The following is a 20962-nucleotide window of genomic DNA, read 5'->3' as shown; positions in this document are numbered from 1 at the left end:
GCCTCTCTCTACCCATCTAGCTTCACACAGCCAGCTAGCATCTCAAGCATAAACTTCTTCACCTGGTAAGTCGCCTTGACGTCCACCGAAAAGGATTTCAAAACAGCTTACCTTTCCCAATTATAGATGTGACTGTGACTATCATCCATGAGCAGAATGTCGTCCACCTCATCCTCAATGTGAAAGGGATGGCTTGAAATGGGCTCATCGGTTGGGAAGGAGTAAATGCTCATATAAGGATGGGACAAAGCGTCTTCTGCTGTCAATCGATCCATGGGACTGAAGGTCAATATTTGTTCCAGGAAGTCCAGTGCTGCAAAGAACAAAACCGGCCCAGACGGTTCAGTGACTTTCAAAATGAGTCACATTTTAATGGCATCAGCAAACAGTCTCAGCCAGTGCTTCCTTGACTAGGCTTGAAAGTTCGAAATATTTAACAGCAATACTTCAATATTTCACGTTCCAAATATTTAACAGCAAAAAATATTTATTCAGCTGTTTGTACCTACTTTTCTCTCCCATGGAACCCAAGGAGGTTCACAACATTGGTTCTCCCTTCCTCCGTTTCATCCCTACAACCACTATCCTGGGAGGGAGGTCAGGACGAGAGGGACAGAGTGAGAGTGATAGTGTGACTGGCCCAAGATCGCTGTCAGCGAGCTCCCATGGTAGAGTGGCGATTCAAAATTATGGGGCTTAGACTGGGGAGACCTGGGTTCAAATCTGGCTCCCATGGTGCTCACTGGGTGACCATGAGGCAGTCACCCTACTGTGAAGCTTAACACATCTCAGAGATTATAAAAATGGAGGAGGGGTGGAAACCCCCCACCTTGAGCTCTTTGAAGGAAGAATTGGCTAGCAATATAGTGGGCAGCCATGCCTGCACATACAAATCTCAGTTGTGCACAGAGAAGGTGCTCACATACATCTTTTCTATTAACTAGTGTTTTTTTTCTTGATGTTTATTATGTTCAGCTCTCCAGAGGGCTGGTCTAAGCATTGTACACAAATTTTTAAAACAACAAATCTTGCCCACAGCCTCCCCAGCCAAAAGGCAGGTAATGAAAGAATGGAGACGAAACAGCCAATTTACCTTCGGGGCTAATGCCTGCGAGGAGCTGAGTTAAAGGTCTGTGTGGCTCAGTCATGTCGTTTTTAATGTAAACTGGGATGACGTTCAGAAGTTCTTGACGATCTTCCTCATGAACAACAGGAATCGATTCTAAAATCAGCTGCATCTGTTCAAGTTCGTGTGCGCCTAGATAGGAGGACAAAACACACAAAGTCAGTTAAGTTCTAGAAACCCGCTGGTCACTACTGTGATATCACAGAATTCTATTTCCTATTCTTAGAAGCTGAGTCAACAGAATTTTTGTATGCAAAGTCCATTTTTTAAACATTTACTTCATTCATACCCCACATTTCTCCCCAAAGGGGACCCAAACTGGCTAACGCTGTTCTTCCTCGACTCCCATTTTACCCCCACAAACACCCTGTGGAGGTAGTTAGGCTGAGAGGGTCTGACTGGCCCAAGGGAGGCAGCTACAATGTATCAAGGATACAGGCTCATAACCATTTCTTAGTTACAGTTCACAGGGCTGACAGGGCAACACAAGATTAACTCTTGCCTTAGGATAGACCCTTCTATGTACAACTTAGTAGCAAGTTTTTATATCCAGACTGGAAGGTGCCGCATTATCAGGGAACACCACAGAGAAAGAAAACCATGCAGCATCCCAGCCCTTCTCAGTGTAACCCTCTCGGCTGCCAGCTCACTGGTTGGTTCAGGGAGCACAAAAAGGTATGACAAAATCCACCTGTGAATAGCTACTTTTTCAACTGGTATGAATCAAGTACCTACTAACTTACCTGCACATCTGGATATGAAACATTTCATGCTCAAATACTCCAAGACATAACATTGCTACTTAGCACACGTCACCCAATTTATCAAAAACTGAGTCATCGATATGAAATTTCATGCTCGTAAACAGAGCAAGAGTCTTTGCCACTTGCCATCTCAATAACCTGTTGACACAGTGGCTTGAAAAAAATGGACACACTGAGGCTCTCCTGCTAAATGCTAACACACTGCACAGAGGTTTTATACTCAAACTGACATGTTTGCACCAATCAGTCTCCACCAACCTGCAAAGAGAGTTTTCCCTGTCAGCATTTCAGCAAAGATGCAACCTGCAGCCCACATATCAATGGCTTTAGTATAGTTGTTGGGAGACAGCAAAAGGCGAGGTGATCTGTACCATTTAGTTACCAATCCTTCAGAAAGATGGCCCTACAGAGAAAGAAATTTTACTTGCATTTGATTTATCACAGTGGTCTCTTGCCTTAAAGCTCCAAGCAGGTCAAGGTAGCACACGTCTGGAATTAACTCTACTTGAGCACTACCAGCAATTCGGGGGGGCAGGGGGTGGGCTGGGCTGAGAGAGTGACTTGCCCCAAAGTCATCCAGTCTAGGAGTGAGAGGGAACCTCAGTCCAAAGCCCTCTTCACACTACCCACACTGGCTCTCCTCATGCCACTTGGCTTTTCATTCGGCCTGTAAAATAATCTACTTAGGCCCCGGTCATACGGGCCGGAAAATGTGGGGGGGGGGCGTGGCTGTTTGCCCCGGAGGAAAATAACGCGTGGTTGCGCGATCAGACGTCCCTCCGAGGTCCCGTGGAGGTCCCATGGTTAGGGGGCAGGTGCCGATCACACGATGATCCTGCAGCGCAGCAAAGAAGCGGTGCGGCACGATCACACCAGCAATCGCTAGGCGCCGCTTCCGTGGCAAACGGGATGGATTTTTTTTTTAAAAACCCTGCATACGCATGACTAAGCAATCGTATCTGCACATCCGAAGGCGGGTGGTGGGCTTACCGGAGAGGGCGACAGACGCTTCCGGACTCCAACAGAGCTCCGAGGCATAGCCAATGGAGGGGGAGGGGCCCCCCCTCTTCACAGCCGCTCTAACCGCCTGCGCGACAGTTGCCATAGCGACCCTCCAGAGGCGGCAAGCCTGGCTGCAGTGGGAGGGGGCCTCTTTGTGCGCATGTGCCGTTGGGCGCTTGTGCGCATCCTGTGGAGACTTGGGGAAAAAACCCTGTTCGCGATGGGACATGGGCGGCCGCCGGATGCCACGGGATTCCACCAGAAACACGATCAGGCACCCGCCCTTGCCCTGCGGTTTCCGGAAACTAGTACCTCCGAGGTACTCGTTTTTTGCCGCACATCTTCGGTGGGAAGGCTCGGGTTCGCCACGGGAGCTCTACGCTTCCCAGATGTGGCGCTGTGATCGCGCCCGGAAAATCCGCCTATCTTCCGTCTCTCTAGCGTGGCTTATGTTCCGTGTGATCGCAGCCTTAGTTATGTTATTTGCCGTCAAGTCCCTGCTGACTTCATGTTATTTGCCGTCAAGTCCCTGCTGACTTATGGCGGCCCTGTAGGGTTTCCAAGACAAGAGATGTTCAGAGGTGGTTTGCCATGGCCTGCCTCTGAGTAGCAAACCCGGACTTCTTTGGTGGTCTCCTTTCCAAAGACTGAATAGGGTCAACCCTGCTTAGCTCCCAAGATCTGGTGAGATTAGGCTAGCCTGGGCTATCCAGGCCAGGGCCAGTCTTTATATTTAATGAAGCATAAATACCAACCAGAGGCACAAAACAATAAAGACAGATATGTTCAAAAGATCCGTCAGTCATTTAAAAGTTAGCCATGCCACCTTAAGTTTAGTGAAGCACAGCTTTAACCAACTGGCTTGTATCGTACACGTCGCTCTGCACAGTCTGAAGCTTTCCCTCGAAAAGAAGTGGCCATTGGTTAATCAAGAAAGATCGCTCTGCACAGTCTGAAAGAAGTGGCCATTGGTTAATCAAGAAATAGAAAAATTGGAGTCAGTTTACCTAATCCTGCATATACCTAAAAACATGTCAAGTGTGACTGTGACAAACATTATATCCACTGTAGCAAACCTACATTTTTAACAACAACAACAACAGGCCGAGCGCATCCTTACATACCTTGTGGGAATAGTGAGGGTCCATAATCCGTGCAAGACCAAAGTCACCAATTTTCAGCACCAAGTCTTCAGTATTAATGAACAGGTTAGCTGGTTTGAGATCTCTGTGCAGGACGTTTGCAGAGTGTATGTACTTGAGGCCACGTAGCAGCTGGTACATGAAGAGTCTGGCGTGTTCTTCCAGTAAGGGCCCTTGCTCCAGCAGGTTGGCCAGATCCGTCTCCATGTACTCTTGGACAATGTAAACACAGTTCAGTTCTGTCAGAGAGCCCACGTCATCCGTCAACTGACTCCCGTTGGGACCGAGGATTTCAAATACCTTGACGATGTTGTCGTGGTCAAGCCTTCTGATGATTTTGATCTCACGCAGAGCATGCTTAACACTCTGAGGATCTGTAAGGACAATTTTCTTGACAGCCACTCTTTTGTCACAGTCATTATCGACAGCAGAAAAAACTAAGCCGTTGCCACCGCAGCCCAGTGGTTTTAAGTCCATATACCGAGAACCCAGGTCAAAACCATGAATGTTCATAAGGCTTTCAAACTTCTCTGCCATTTTGAAAAGAATTCTTTGCGTTCTGTTTTCCCTCTCTTTAAGCTATTAGGCTTTTTGTGAACGTGTAAAGATGCTTCCACGGGTACGTGAAGGATCTTACGGAAAAGGAGAAGAAAAGCTTCAGGCTGACTGTATAATTTCCTGACACTCTCATTGCATTGCTAGCCAACCAGGCCTGTTGTGTCCCCTCAAGCCTCGGAGCCTACACAGCTCTACAAATCAAACTGAGCCAAGAGAGCAAGGGTGTAGTATTCATAGTTCAAGAAAAGGTGCAGCATATTCGCAGACACTGAAGGAAACGCAAGGAAATCAAACGGAATGAAATGACATACTTTTGCGCTCAGCTGTACTGTGCTAAACTGGCTAACATTTAACAAAAATGTGAATAAATAGGCATGTAATAGGCTTCTGTTAACATCCTCCTCACAGTGCAGATACATTCAGTGTTGGACTGGTCCTGAGCAGCTTCATTCTATGGTGTTGCAAGCACTTTTTCGATGTCTTCTGTTTTTGTTTATAGTCTAGTTTCTCTAGGAAGTGGCAGCTCTTGATTTACAAAAAGATGCTGTCAGTTAATGATCAGGTGGCTCCAGCTCACCACAATCACAATCAAAGCTGCCATCCATCTTATTCTGTGAAAACCTGGAGGTGGGGGGGGGAGAGAAGACACCATGTATTAGTAGTCACATCACATATGTTGCCTAAACAAACTCTGCTTTGTAACTGGATGCTCTTAGGATGGCTAACGTCAAATAAAGGGCTTAGAAAACTAGACATTAGATTTTTTTTTCTTTTTAATATGCTGGAGACTTAAACACAACACTGTTCTCCTTCAGAACAAGTAAATCCCCGTTGACCCTCTTTCCTCCCCCCTCCCCGGCATACTGCTCTTATTTGAGAAAGGCTGCAAGTCTGAAAAATTCTTATGTCTTTATCTCTACACACAGTTCAAATCTGACTCCCTGGGTGCTAGATCAAATGTAGGGTGAGAGCTTAGCATCAAGGGTTTATTTAGAAAGATTTTAACCATATTCAGCTACTTGAGCAGACCACCAGCTGCTCACCGAGGAGTGGTTCACATGAAGTTTGAGGGTACTGGCTGTAAACCAAAGATGTCTGAATATATGGACCATGGAGACATTCCCTTTCACCTCATTCTGTTGCTGGTGCTGGTTTATTTTTACACGATTTATATGAAGTTTATATGCAAAAATTATTAAAGACAGTGCTAGACTAATGGGGAAAACTAGGCATGAAGAAAGAAAAGGTGCAGAAAACAGAATTTGATTTGCATGAGGGAGAAATCAGAACAGCAATTTTCAGCTTGAAACAGCAGAGGTAAGAAATTCAAAGTCATTCCTACTGTAAGCATAAAACTAAGAGTGATGAAAGAGATGAGAAATCTGTCAATTGTCCAAAGTGTCAGCTATCCATGAAACCATATATTCTCAGCCTAGTACAAGGTAGTGTTCTACATTAAGGCAAATGTCCAAGTTTATAATTATAGGTTACTACTATAGGAGTGTTTTCCCCAACACTCAGATAACCACAATAAATATATAGCCGTGTTTTGTGAAAGGAGAGGAGAGATTGCCTGCAGGTACACTAACCAATTATTTATCGCATTTATAGCATTCTAGGTCAAATGTTTAAGAGTGGGTTATAGTAACCATGCCATTCACTACGGCTATATTAATACTTCCTGGGCCCTCCATATACCAATTAAAAATGCAGCACAAAGTTTTCTGATACTTCTCCCTCCTCCACAGCCTCCATCTGTAGCTTAATAGATTATGACTTCAGCTGATGAAGTCACTTCCTATGGGGATGACTTTATTTTGGACAGTCCTAAGTTTCATCACAGTACTACTACCTGGTTAGTGGCTACTAGGGATAGGTATGAACCTCGTTATGAAACTAAATTCATAACGAAAACCAGCAGGTCGTGGTTTTCAAACTGAGGTTTGTGGGGCTTGTGGGGGGAAAGCGAGAGGGATTGGTGGAATGGCTTGCATCTATTTCAGCCTAACAGTGGGTGTGGTGTGCCCGTCAGTTGTTAGGTTGAAATAGATGCAAGCCATTTCAGCAATCCCTTTTGCTCCCCCCCCCGCCGCCACTTGGAAGAGACCTCCTCGCCACACGCAGATCCTGGGGGCAGTTTCATGAACCTCATGAAGCCAACCGGTTTGGTGAAAGGGAAGACTCGTGGCTTGTGCAGCCCCATGAACCACGAAGAACCTCCATTCTCCCGGGCTGTGCCCATCCCTAGTGACTATCCCTTCAAGAATGTCTTGTTGCTACCACAAGCTACAGCCTTCAATATACATATTTTGACCGTTGTACTGAAGCTTCTTTGAGGTTAACAGAATCAATGGATGAGTACTTTTTGAGTAAACACATTTGAGTGTAGCAGTTTTAAAAACAAGAAGTGGGGGGGAAAGTGTTATCTTAATTTTGTTACTCAGAGAGTGAATTAGCTAGTCACAGAACAGCAACATTTCCCCAAGCAGTTTCATACAGATTGCAGCTAGAGAATTATTTCAACCAAAAGTAAAGCCATTATTCATTGCTGGAAGGAAAGGCCACATCTAGTATGTTTCATAGAGAAAACAAGCTCCCAGCCTCACAAATAACTGATTGGAAGAGTACCTGCCTTTATTGCCACTCTTTTTTGCTACGTGGATACCCGCTGGGAGAAAAAATAAGCTAGCTAACAAGTCACAGGATAGCAGCGCTGAAACACTGCACTTTCCACCCTTCCATGCAGTTTAAGACTGGTAACAAGTGAGATCTTCATTCCTGAGCTATCCCTCAAGTTGGCACCCAGCCCTTCCAACCCGTCTTTCCCCTTGATGTTGGTTAAGCAATTAACCCTGCAGCTGCATAACCAGTTGTCTTTCCTACTTTAATTACGAACTATTAAAAGGAGGACAGCATTCTGCCAGGAGGACTACAGGCAGCCACAGTTGCATGCTTCCAGCAGAAAAAGGCACTATTCAAAATCTGTTCATTAAGCACTTTTCTGTTCAGTCATATTACTTCCCACCCCACAACAAGCATAATAAAAATGACTTCTAGTGGCAGCCACACAAGTAGATACTTAGATTTTACCAAGAGATGACGACACAGTACAAGCCCATCACAACTGACTATTTACAAGCAGTTAAGAGCTTTGCTAATCATTTCTGTAGTTCTCTATTATTCTAATTTCTTTTACACCTAGAATAAGGCATAAAGTTATGGTGAGGGACTGTTACATGCCCAAGGCACCAATCAGAAATCTTCACGTCATTCTAAGCACTGGTTCATCTTTCAGCCCCAACATTTTCTCTTTTACCATGCTAGACCAACCTTTTAATAACATATCTGTAGTTGCTCTTTTAAAAACAGGTGCACTGAAGTGGCAATAAGTATTCAAGGTTACTAACCTAAGATGTTGCAAAATATGTTGCACAACAAGTAAAAGGTCATTTAAAAACAATCACTATTATGGACACTAGGCATTATCTTATTAACATCCCTTATTTTTCAGTCAGGCTATGAATTCTACACACACGCAATCACACACACAGAGTAATGAAAATACAGCAAAATCCCAACTACCAGCCCCACAATACTGTTCCTATTTCATGCAAGAACTGCCAGACACATAGAAGAGAGCTGCACAATACCTTAAGTCCTGAATACAGAATATTTTCCTTTCACTGCTAATGCAGAAAGTCTTCTAGCCCAATAAAATTTCACAACATAGTTCTTTCAAACATCTATGCTTTTTGAAATGAATTATTCTAGCCTGCTTTTTACAGGAAATGAAGTGTCATCACAGTGCATTACACTGTTCTGGCAAATTTCAGTATCAAGAGCTTCCAGTAAGACCAAGATTTTGTAATGCCAGTTGCATTCACATCACTGGCTCACTAGGTAACAGCAACTCTTATTTATAGCGTCAAAGAGCCTATACAAAAGTTAAAAGAAAGCTGTTATACAACCTGATAAACTGAAGTCCCATCTGTGTGACTATAATAGTGCCTTATGTGGATGGCTTAAAGGAAATCTAAGCCACGTTGCAGGAAAGCAGCAGGCAGTGAGTCATCAGAAGAACTCCTGAAACTCAGCTTTTTTCTCAAACCTCCCACCTAGTCCCCCACACACTGTGGAGGCCAAGGTACTGTTAACATACATGCTCGCTTGATTAAGAGGCATGGTGTTAGGAACATCGCACTCTTCCCACCACAAACAAAAGATTAGATTTTCTGTTAGCATCATTAACATTTTCTCTAATCTGGGGGGGGGAGCATGCTGTCTAGAGTCACTTTCCAAAGTTATTGTTTTCCTTTCCCAAATGAGTTGTTGGAAGGGAAAAGATACCCCCCCCCCCCCAGAAAACAAGACCGATCAGAAAAGATAGTAAGACAGTGGAAAGTATTCTGAGTTTGCCGCATCATTGTTATGTATGTGCCAGAGTTTTCACCAGTGACACTTTTCTGCTGTAAAGAACTTTGACTGAGAGCAAGAATAAATGATTTCAAGCACCACAAAACTGCCTGCAGTTCCACCAGCCTATATCCATCTTTCCAAACAAATTAAAGACCACTTAGAACAGCCAATTTAACTCAATTTCCTCACATTAAGTCTACAATCCTATGCTTGTTTGGCAAGTCTCACTGGTCTCCGGGGCATACTTCTAAGTGGGAAACCCCCCCCCCCATCCTTCTGTAGAGAGGTTTTTGCACAACTGTCCTAGGAAGATTCTTTCAGTCCCTAAACACAATCACAAACTGCCCTCTTTCTACAGCAAGAAGTCCTTTAGGCTATGAGTGGATCTTGATTCCCATAATAAGCAAAGATAAAAGCAAGAACTACACTTTGCCTCCTCCCACAACAATCCTTTAGGGCCACTGAAAAAACCATCTTTTGAGTACTACAATGATAAATCTTGGTGCACCTCAAGTCACGTGTTTTCATTCCTTCCTACAGGCACAAGAAAAACTGGTCAATCCCCTAAGTGAGCTGCAGCTTTTACCCTACTGAACAACCTGTATGAAGGATGTAATTTCAATGACCCCCCCAACCCCTTTTTTTTTTGTTGCTGTCAAGTCACAGCTGACTTATGGCAACCCTGTGGGGTTTTCAAGGCAAGAGACGTTCAGAGGTGGTTTGCCATTGCCTGCCTCTGCATCACGGCCCTGGTATTCCTTGGTGGTCTCCCTTCCAAATACTGACCAGGGCTAACCTTCCTTAGCTTCCAATATCTGAGGAGATCAGGCTTGCCCTGGGCCTATAGAACATTTTTAAAACCCAAACAAAAACAAAATACAACCTAAAGATGAAACAATTCCCAACAGTATTCCTACCACGATGGAAATTTTTCCCCATTCTGGAAGGACAAGGGTCAGTTGTTAACACTGTAAGGACATTCTCTACCTAAAAAGGCCTGTTTTTTTTAATGAGCTATCAGATGCTACTTAAGAGGGATCAACATCATGTACCTTCTGTTTTTCAACCAGTGTGCTTAAAAAAGGGAGGGGGGAGAAGAGGCAGGAAGAAAGTAGCTTGGTTCTTTTAACCATAGGGGCCCCTAAACCTCTGTCATTTATAATGTTAGTGCTTTCCAAGCCACAAGTAGCAGCTTCCTGAGGCAGTTCCTGAAGGGTAGTGGAGAGATGGAAAAGGGGGAGTGAAGGAAGGAGAGGGAGGGGGACCCAAAGAGGGAGGCGGAAAAGAATCACAAGTTTCTCCCTCTTCCAGTCCTCTGTAATTTGACACGAAACACTGCAGCAGCTGGTTTTAAGGGTGCAGTGCTGAGAGAATGTAGGCCAGGAAATGAATGGAGAGTGTCCTCAAGGAAAGAGGGAAGCAGCCAATGCCGCAGTGCCTGGTGACCACTGATGGGGGGGGGGAGAGAGAGACAGGGACATCATTTCGCAAGACACTCCGCATCAGGCCTCCACGTGAATATCCTTTTATTCCAGATTAAAGAATCTGGTCTCTTGTAAAACTCATCATTTTAACTATTCCTTCTTTCCTGGCACTTGGCACTCCTACGGCCAGGCACTTTACAGTAACTGAACAAATATTTTTCCCTTCTCCCACATACGCTCATTCATTATTATTATTTTTAATCCACTTCTCAGCCAGGAAGACGTCGCTTCCTGAACACCTCTAGCCAGGCGCTCTGCATTGAAACGAATTAAAATTTCCCCTTTGTACGCAGATTTCTTAATTTCCACGTGTGTCATTTTTCTAACCCCCATTTCCCTGGCTCCGGAACTCCCCCTGGCAGCCATCTGAGCATTACCTGAATACAAATTTCCCCGCTTACTCAGATTTAGATTTGTTCATTTGGGGGAAAGGGGGTCCGATTCTTCTTAACCCCCCCCCCCTTCCCATCATCTGCTCCCGAACCCCACCACCACCACCACCAGAAACCTGGACAATGCTTAGACAATACATTCCCCTTTGTAGATCTATTAATTTGAAGACGGGGGTTAATTTTCCTGTAAAAAAAACCCTTTTCAATCACTGGCTCCTGAACTCCCCCTGCCAGGAACTTGGCAATACATGAACAAAACAGCCCCCCCCCGCTTTTTTCCTTTTTTTTTTTTGAGTTTATAAACTTTATTGAAGATCAAACAGTTTTAAACCCGCTTTTCTAGACCTACAAAGCCCACTGCCTCTGGAACCCTCTTCAGGCTCGGATTTTTATCAGACTGTCGGTGTGTTTCTGTACCAAAACCAAAAACACCTCCTTTTTTGACACCTGGGGCGCCGACCACGGTGGGGAGTGCGGGAAGAAATAACGCCCCGTCCCCCAGGCAAGAGACACCTGCCGGCGGTGCCCCAAACCCCGGCCCGCCTTTCCCCGCCTAAACACCCCCTCCCCTTCCCTTCCCTTCCCCGGCTCGGGAAGCCGAAAAGGCGGGACGGCCTGTGCGGCCCCGGCCCCCCGCCCCCGACTCTGCGACCGCCTCTCTCCACAGCAGGAGGAGCGGCGCCGCGGCTACTGCCATGTAACCCCGGCGGCGAGGACAAGGGAGGAAAGGGGGCGGTCGGCGGAGGCTGCCCGGCCCGCCTCCGAGGGGAGCGGCCTAGGCCAGGGCCCGGCCCCAAAGCGCGACGTGGACAGTAGCGGTGCCGGGGAGCGGGGAGGAGGCAGAGGCAGAGGGAAGGCGGTTGGAAGAGGGAAGGCGGGAACGGCGGTGGGTCGTTGGGCGCGCTCGCGCCGGCCTCCCTGAGGGGATGGGGGGGGGGCTCTTTGTGGACACACAATAATAGAACAGAGCAAGAGTCCAAGGAGCACCAGACTTCAGAAGATATTTGGCAGGGTAGAGTTGTTGTGGGTCACGAAAGCTCCTCCCCTGCCACAAATCTTGTTAGTTCTTAAGGCGCTCCTGTACTCTTGCTCTTTTCAGATCTGAAGAAGTGAAGTGAGCAGTGACTCACGAAAGCACATAACCCTGCCACCAATTTTGTTAGTCTCTTAATGTGCTGCTGGGCTCTTGCTCTTTTCTACTGCTGCAGACAGACTAACATGGCCACCCATCTTGATCTAACACAAAATAATGTGTAACAATCAATGTCAGGTTGTTTTTTTTTCTAGTTTCAGGCTTGCTCCAGGGCCGTCAGGCCTGCCCAGTGCTTTCCATGGCACATGCATAAGTCACAGCAGATCAAGATCTGAGGGCCCCTTCCCCAAAACCTGCCTTCCCCAGGCTTCAACCCTAATTCTCCAGGAATTTCCCAACACAGAGTTGGCAACATTTCCAGTGGAACAAAAAATCTGCCTCCAGTAGCACCCTAGGTTTGTCAGCCTCCAGGTGGAACCTGGAGATCTGGAATTGCAACTGATTCCCAGACTACAGAGATCCGCTCCCCTGGAGAAAAATTATTTATTTAATTCATTTGTTCCTTGCCTTTCTCCTCGGTGAATGACATTCTCCTCTCCTCCATTGTAGCCTCACAACAACCCCGTAAGGTAGGTTAGGTTGAGAGAATGTGACTGGTCCATGGTCACCCAGTGGGCTTCCATAGCACAAGTGGGGATTCGAACCCAGGCCTCCCAGGTACTGGTTTTACACTTAAGCACTACACTACCTCTCTAAAATGTTAGACTCGAGTCCAGTTGTACTTTATCCTGGAAAAAATGAGTGCTTGTAGGGTGGACTCTATGGCACTGTGCTTTGCTGAGGTCTCTTCCCTTTCCCAAACCCCTGCCCTCCCAAGGCTTCACCCCCCCCCCCAATCTCCAGAAAGTTCCCAATTTGGTAGCCCTCCAGTGGAACAAAACATGAGTCCAGTAGCACCTTACAGAACACAACATTTTCTAGCCATATGTGTCAAAACTCATTTGTCAGACACCAAGCCCAGGGCAACCTTAAAGACAAAACAAAACTTTATTCTAGCATGAGAAAGAGAGATAAGTTACTAAAGTGTCTGGGATAGGGTTGTGAAACACCATCTTGGGAAATACCTGGAGATTTGAGGGAAGTATGTTGGAAAGATGGATTTTGGGGAAGGGAGGAAGTTCAATTTGGATGTGGTGTCAATAGGGCTTCCTAGACTATGTGGCATACCATTGAGCCCATCCTCTGAAGCTGCTCTTCCCTCCAGGGGAACTGAAGATCAGTCGTAATTCCAGAAGAATTCCAGGCCTAACCTGGAGGATGACAACGTTAAGACTCCCCTTACCAAAAGAAGAGAGAAGAAGAGATTGGATTTATACCCCGCCCTTCACTACCCAAAGGTGTCTCAGAGCGGCTTACAAACTCCTTTCCCTTCCCTTCCCCACAACAGACACCCTGTGAGGTAGGTGGGGCTGAGAGAACTCTTGACAGAAACTGCTCTTTTTCAAGAACAGCTGTGCCAGAGTTATGGCTTGCCCAAGGTCATCCAGCCAGGTGCAAGTGGAGGAGTGGGGAATCAAACCCGGTTCTCCCAGATTAGAGTCCGAGCACTTAACCACTACACCAAACAGTGCTAGCTGTCCCCCCCCCCCCCACTAAGTTTGGTGATATGTTTAAGACAAAACAACTCCAGTGGAATCTTAAAGACTAACATTCCAGTATTTGTGTTCCTGAGACAGAGAAGTGAGCTCTGCCTCATGAAAGCTCACACTGGAATGAATGCTGTCAGTCTTTTTTGAAGTGCCACTGGACTTTGGCCACGAGAGACTAACACATGGCTACTACACTGGAATTGATATGTTTAAGACCAATCACACTGACACAGCGCGATGTCTCAGACTTTGATTTATTTTTCCTTCGGATCATAGCCTGAGAGAAAGAGAGCATGGTCCCACAGATCTATTTTTTCTCTCCCCACCTTTTCAAAAACATCTGATCTGATAAGGAGTTCTGGATTGCCCGCTATGTTGGGTTATTTTGGATAGTCTTAATAAAAGATATCACACAGCTTTTGTTTTCTGGATTTCTTTCTATGTCTCCCGATGCTGTTATCACAAACTACTTCTGAAACTCCTCTCAGGTGCAAAAAGATTTGCCACATGCCTGAAGACTCCTGTCTGAGTACGACTGTTCTCTTTCAGTCTAAGCCAACAGGATATCTAAAACACTAGCTTTATTCTGGTCACAATCACTGTCACCTCTCTTCCAGACACAAAAGTATACACATTCCAGAGGGGTTGGGATAATACCAGTCTAAGCCCCTGGAAATCAACGGGCTTAGAATTGTGTGGCTTTGCATAGTATTGCACTATCTGTTGTGGCCAAAACAGCAAAGCCTCCTGCAGCAGTTTAAAAGATGTACATATTCACCACAGCATAACCTTTTGTGGGCTGCATGCATGAAATGTTGGCTAACAAAAATGCATAAAATGGCCTTCACTTTTAAAAGACTTATAGGGAAGAACATATGATAGGCAAAATCATGTCAAGTTCACATCCAAACATTTAATGTATCTAAATTACCTCCTGCAAAATAATAAACATCGAATACGGTGGGACCTTGTTGCCCTTCACGAAGGTCTACTTCATCCTCCATGTTGTTTTCCTCCCCTTGTGTGATACAACGGCAACCAAATCCTGAGCATAGTTGTTGGAACAACATCCAAGGTGGCTGCCAAAAGTTTAGTCCAGGAAGCCATTTTAAATCCCAGGGCTCATCTCAGCAATATACTAAATAAAACTAATTATGGTGCAGCTGAACATGGGACTGTTAAGTGCCAGTGGTTTCCCTGCACCAATTACCACAGCAACCTGGCACAAAAGGGCTGGTTTCTAGGTAAGCTCAAACTGGAAATTAACTTCTCTTCCAGAGTAAATGCGGCACTTCCCTACCATAATTTCACTGAATGGTTACGGGGAAAGTAGAGACTCTCGCTCTTACTAGAGATTATGGGGAATATGACCTTTACTGTTTTATTATGCATTTCAAATAGACCTAAGTACTGTACAAAGAGTATTGAGTCTCCCTGCCAGAGTGATTTAGAATCTAATTCTTATGGTATAAAAGACCAGGGAGAGAACAGTAAAATCAAGAACGCAAGAGGCAGTCTCTGAACTTGCTCATTTCCCCCTTTCCTCCTCACCTCTCTTTTTGTTTTGCATCTTATCTATCAAACCAGAATGCCTTATTTTACATTTTAAAGAATAATTGCATTGACCCAAAAGCTGTACAAATATAGTGAAGAAGGAACAGGGTCACATGACAAAGCCAGTATGGCGTTGCCTTCTCTACCACAATCAGTAACGTTGTTCAGTTGGACAAGCTGTATGGTTGGATACAGCCCATTAGGCATCACATTTCCCCATTATGAAGATGCAACAACAGGAAATGATACATCTGTAGATAGCCTGTGTTTTCAGCAAATCAGTGGACTGAGCCCTGTTTGTTGGCCCTTCAGACTACAGATGCTATTTAAAAAAAAACAGTGACTGACCAGGAAAATATACCAGTTAACCTTACAACACCTGATTACACTCAATGGCCCACAGCTGTATGTGTGAACTCAACTGACACCACCGAAAAGGTAGAAAACAAGGATCAGTTCATCCTCACGTGAACAGACATTTAATGAAACCCTGGCCCAATAATTATTGCTCAGGAGGGGTCATTTCATAGAAAAAGAGCTAGGGGAACTCATTAGCATAACTCATTAGCATATGCCACACCCCCTGACATCAGGGGCCCGGCGGTGGACCTGCAAGGCCAGCGGGAGTGCGAGGAAGCCCCGCCAAGGCCCTCCCTGGCCCCAGGCAGGCAGGGGTGGGGAGAGGCGGGGAGGAAGCAACTTACCCTCCCTCTTCTCCTGCCTCCTCCTGGCTGAGTGAGGGCCGGAAGCGGGGCGGCTGGAAGCAGGGGGCGGGGCTTCGTCATGTGCCCCACCCCCCGCACCTCACCCAGGGGAACTGCGATCCCCCGCGATCCCCCCCGAAATGACCTCTGTTGCTCAGAGACCACCTCTACAGGGGGGTTTCTTTGTCTTGTCTTTCAAAGGGGAGGAGCCATAGGGGGAGGGGCTGTGGATCAGTGCTAAAGCATCTGCCTGGCATGCAGAAGGTCCCAGGTGCCATCCCCACCAGCTGCAATTTAAAGGACTGAGCAGTAGGTGATGCCAAAGACCTCTGCCTGAGACCCCGGAGAGCTGCTGCCAGTCTGAGTAGACAATATTGACCTTGATGGACCAAAGGTCTGATTCAATATAAGGCAGCTTCAATGTGTCGTGTGCCTAAACCAGAGTGCTTGTTTTTCGGGCTTCCAAATTACATCATGTTGTAATCTTCCATCTTCAAGTTGCCCCCATCCTCACTATACTCTTTCCATGCTCTTTTTTTTGGAAAGAACACAGTTCAAGTGCATTGGTGTGCCATCTGGAAGAATTTGTGCCCTTTTCCTGACCGGCAAAAGTCCCACTCATGTTGATGCCGTTTTCCTGCCATCGGCACCATTTTCCCTGTGTTTGTTTCCTACCACGCCCACTGGTGGGAGGGCTTTTTGAGAGCTTCTTTTTGTTTCGAATAAGTAATTGCTAAAGTGCTATAATGATCTACTGCCACTTACTCTGTTTCCATTCCCAATGTTGGCAGAATTGTTATACCGCTACAGCGCATGCATGTCTTTTGTTGTATAATCTGCCTTGAGTCTGAGCAAGAAAGGTGGACCATAAATGAGGTACATACATAAAACCAAAACACTCACAAAACGGGTGGCAAGGCTGGGATAATAATGAAGGAAATGTACAGAAAGCTCCCACACATGAAAAAGGCCCACTGAGAACGCACATGCCTCTGCGTTTGCAGAGATGATGAAAGCAAAGCAGAGAATCCTTGCTATGTGGAAACAGCCCAAGATCAATCGAACACTCAGTATCGTTGGGCCACGTCCAGACAGTAAATCATGTGATGTGTGATTTTCTGGGGAACTCCCTTCCCCTGAAGCCTTGCTCAACCTCGAACCTAAGTGTCTTTTACAAACATTGCAAAACCATTGCCTCACGTAAATGCCAGCTGGAGAAACTGTACCTTACACTGGGGGCTCCCCTCTAGCTGTTACTATTTGAGCTAGTAAGACACCCCAAAGCTCCTACACACATAACAAATATAACTTTAAGAAGCAACATTTTTGTATGTCGTACTGTAAAAATATAAATACATCCTCTATGACAGTGATACTCAGTGGCTCGGGAGTATTTTTTGACACCTGTGGCTCTCTTGACCAGTGTTTCCTGGTGTGGCACGTGTCCTATGTTTCAGGGGGCAAGGCCATTGCCTGGTGGGGCTTGTGGTGAGCAAGTGGTACCGGCCTTGACCCAGCCGCAGTCAGAGAAACAGGTAAGAAGCAAGCCTACCTGTGGTGCAGGCCTCAAAGCCAGGGGCGGAGATAAATGTGGCTCTTTTGTCTGATGGTATTTGCAAATGTGGATCTCCACAAGGCATGGAGGGTACCACTGGCCTAAGATTTCCTGCGGCTAGCCACACCCTGTACCCAATTAAGTCAGAAAAACATTCTTTCCATGATGCTGACACTGAGGCCTTACAATCACAGCCTCAGAGAATCTTTTTTTGCGTAGGATCCAACTTGATGGAGACAATAAATACATGGTCTCAGTAAATACATGGTCACAACAATACTGTGTTGGTTGGTCTCAATAAATGGATTTATTTTTTTAAAGTTTCCCCTGTATGTAATAGAAGTTGTAGGCAGGCACTTTGATCAGAAGCAAGATTCAATACTTTTTATTAAGGCCAACTGAAATGACAAAAAAACAACAAACAACGCCAAACCAAAAACCAGCACGTACTCTGCTGAGTTCAACAGAACACTTCATTAGGCTGGATGTTACAAAAAGTAAAATAAGTAAATAAAAGTGGGGTGGGGCGGGGGGAGCAGATGTCTGCTTGCAATCAGTTTTCTGCATTGTCCATGGTATGTTGCGCCTTCTACTCTTCTGTTCGCTTGCTTGTCCTGTTGCCTGATTTAGTAATCCTAGCCCTATTATACTGTTTATTGGATGTCTTATGCCATGTGATTGCATTCCTTTAACATTTTGTAATCTACCTTGAGTCTCAGGAGAAAGCCAGGCTATAAAGTAAACAAGTAAATAAGCATATCTTAAGACCTGACCTGACCTCCCCTACTATTTCTTCTTTCCCGCTTGGCGGGGACGGCGGTCTATAAATTGAATGATAAAATAAAATAAAAAATAAAAATAAAAATTTCCCTTCCATGGCACTTTCCTAGGATTGCCAGCCCCTAGTTCCCAGAGGGGGTTCCCACACTTGGGGGGGGGACTCTGACCCAAGCAGGCCTATAGGTAACGTGGGGCCCACAGGGCCCGTCCTCCTCGCGTTTCTTCTGGGCCATATCCCTCCCAGGCTGGGTCGCTTTTCCCTTCCAGCTGCTTCCTTCTCGGCTTCTCAAGGTCCGGATCAGCTTCACTCCTCCCAGCACCTTAAGCGACGCATGCGCTTTGGGACTTGGCAATTTAAAAAGTGGCAGACCGAGAGGCGCGACCGGCTGCCCCTCTCCTGGTTTAGGAAGGTGCAATGCCCCCCCAAACAAGCCCACCTCGAACACACGCAGTGCGGTCTGACTATAGGGGACATTGCTTGGAAATAAGACCTAGGGCGATTCTGCATCTAACATTCCCTCCACATTTTCTCAACGGGGAGGTAAAAGTGCCGGCGGAGTCAGCAGCAGCGGACCCGGCGGGGGTGAGGCATCCTGGGGGATGTCCATGTCCAAACAAACAAACAAATTTATTAAGAACAGTCATAAGACCAGCAAAATAAACCAAAATAGTACAACACCGAGCTGCTGAGGGTAACGCATCAAGCCGTGCTCTAGTAAATGCCCATCTATGGTTAGGGTTTTTTATGAGTCCAAGGTAAGATGCGGCATTTAAACTTGGTCCCAGCTTTAGCCTCTTATAATAGGAAGGCAGGACTGCATAGTCGTTTTGTGCTTCAATATCCTTAAATCTTTGGTATATTAAGTTCTTTGCATACTGCAACCCTCCCTCTAGCAAATTTTCAGGCTCTAACCCAATTGATTTCAATTTATCTACTACTCTAAGAGCCCATTGGGGATATGGTGTTGATGACAAAAGATCAGGAATAAGTCCCACCGGATTCAGATGGGACTTCACCCAATAGTTACTCCTCTGTATCCAAATATTCAATGTAACAGTAGATAAACCTGCTTCTTGTCTTAAGCCCAAATTTGCAGTACCTTTTGGGGCGTTGAAGAGTGCTCTAAGAAATTTCGATTGTACTAACTCTAGATCTTTAAATTTACTCTCTGCAAGTATTTGTGTTCCATATATCATTTGTGGAAGTCTGTCCATGTCAGTCCACCCCAAGAGGGAGGGAGGCGGGGAAGCTCAGCAGGGCGCTCCCTGGTGGCCAATCACCCAGGGAGGCGGAGGGAGAGTGCCCCGGTGCGCCCGCAAGACCCGAGGGTTCATCTGTGGTGCAAGGGCTGTCCCTGCTGTTGGTGGCGGTGCTCTCCTCCCCCCTCAGTTGCAGCCACTTCCACCAATTAAATCAAAGTTAACTGAATTAACTTTGATTTAATTGGCTGGTGCCCCCCCGGCCCCCTCCCAAAAAACTCCTTAGCTATGGGGTTGGATTCGAGGGAAACTCACCTCCAAACAGGGACATTGCTGGGCGACATCCCAGATGTGATGACATCATGTGACATCATCGCATCGGGGACATCAGAGGGTGACACTCTAGTTTGTAGGCAAACTCTATGGTTTTGAAGGCAAAAAGCCATAGAGTTTGGCCTGAAATCTAGAACATCACCCTGGCGTGATGGTGTCACTTCCAGGTGATGTCATTGCTGAGTGCACATGGTTCCCCCCGCTGGCAGCCAGGTAGGACCTGGCAACCCTACATTCCCATAGCCTCTCCCGTCTTCCTACATCCTTTTCTCCTTCTGACCCACCAACCAGCCTACTTTACCGGCCTCCCTGTCTTCAGCTTTCCTTCCTTCCCTACCCCTGGAAGCCTTTCCCTAAGAAAAGTCTGACCAAGATGCATGGTGGCTGCCAAGGCTGAGTCGCTCCCAAGGGGTGATGCCTACCAGTGGGGGAGAGGGACTTCGCTTTTCGGCACTGCCACAATGGCACTTCTGGCGCAGCCTTGCCGGACATGATGATGTCACACCCAGGTCGTTCTGGAAGGGACACCATGCCATTGGCACATCTCCAGTCTCCTCTATTTCCCCAGCAGTTCCCCTCCCCTACTGTCCAGCTAAGCAGCGGTGGGCAGGGATGGAGGGCTTTCATTGAAGGGGGAGACATGGTTTTCCTGGTGCGGGGGCGGCTGCTGCTGGGTGTGCTTCCTTCTCCTCACCTGCCAGCCAACCTATTTTCATCCCCCCCCCCCCCAGTCACCAGCATTTCCTCCTTCTACACCCCTGGCTGTCTTTCCCTGGGGACAGTCCAGTCCAGTTAGGCTCTCTGGTGGCTGGCGCCAAGCCTGTGCAGTGGCTGGGCCCAGTCGTGCTGCACTTGCTGCCACGTTGTGCCGTGCTGAGTTGTGTGACAGCTGCCACCGCCAGGCCAGACTGGATTGTGAGGTGGCTGCCAAGGAGGCAAGTTGTGTGGGTAGTGAGTTTTGGTTGTTACTGCTGGAACTGTGCCCAGCATCTCATTCTCCATCGGGGACATGACAGTCGGATGAGGGGATTTTTCCCAGGGCTGTTTCGGCCCCCAAGTTCACTCCTACCCCCAAAATTTTCAATTTACAGAAACCAGGTTGGGAAGGCTTGCTTGGCAATATTGATGTGTGGTTGCTTAGCAACCAGCAGCAGCCACTGAGAGTTCTGTGGCATTTTCCCCTTAAAGCTACAGATGTTGTTTCTATTATTTGGGGGGTATTGTTTCAGATTTGTCTGCAGCCCTGGGACTTCCTTCAAGTTTGTAGGGA

The 20962-nt window shown here is 46.5% G+C and overlaps 1 protein-coding gene across 2 annotated transcripts in view; it reads right to left on the bottom strand.

Moving 5' to 3' along the window:
- MAPK6 (mitogen-activated protein kinase 6) overlaps positions 1 to 20962 on the bottom strand; it is a 58311-nt gene that overhangs the window by 3117 nt on the left and 34232 nt on the right. For both annotated transcript variants that reach the window (XM_015414097.1, XM_015414098.1), the window contains 4 exons: positions 4017 to 5213; positions 2149 to 2293; positions 1094 to 1258; positions 112 to 313 (listed from right to left, as the gene is read on the bottom strand). In XM_015414097.1, the coding sequence (XP_015269583.1) occupies positions 112 to 313; positions 1094 to 1258; positions 2149 to 2293; positions 4017 to 4571 (1067 nt within the window). In that variant the 5' untranslated portion in view covers positions 4572 to 5213. The remainder of the gene's footprint in view (positions 1 to 111; positions 314 to 1093; positions 1259 to 2148; positions 2294 to 4016; positions 5214 to 20962) is intronic.

The sequence above is a fragment of the Gekko japonicus genome, unplaced genomic scaffold (assembly GCF_001447785.1).
Source record: "Gekko japonicus isolate JY-2015 unplaced genomic scaffold, Gekko_japonicus_V1.1 scaffold3752, whole genome shotgun sequence".
Lineage (NCBI taxonomy): Eukaryota > Metazoa > Chordata > Lepidosauria > Squamata > Gekkonidae > Gekko > Gekko japonicus.
This window is presented reverse-complemented; position numbering and strand designations above follow the sequence as displayed.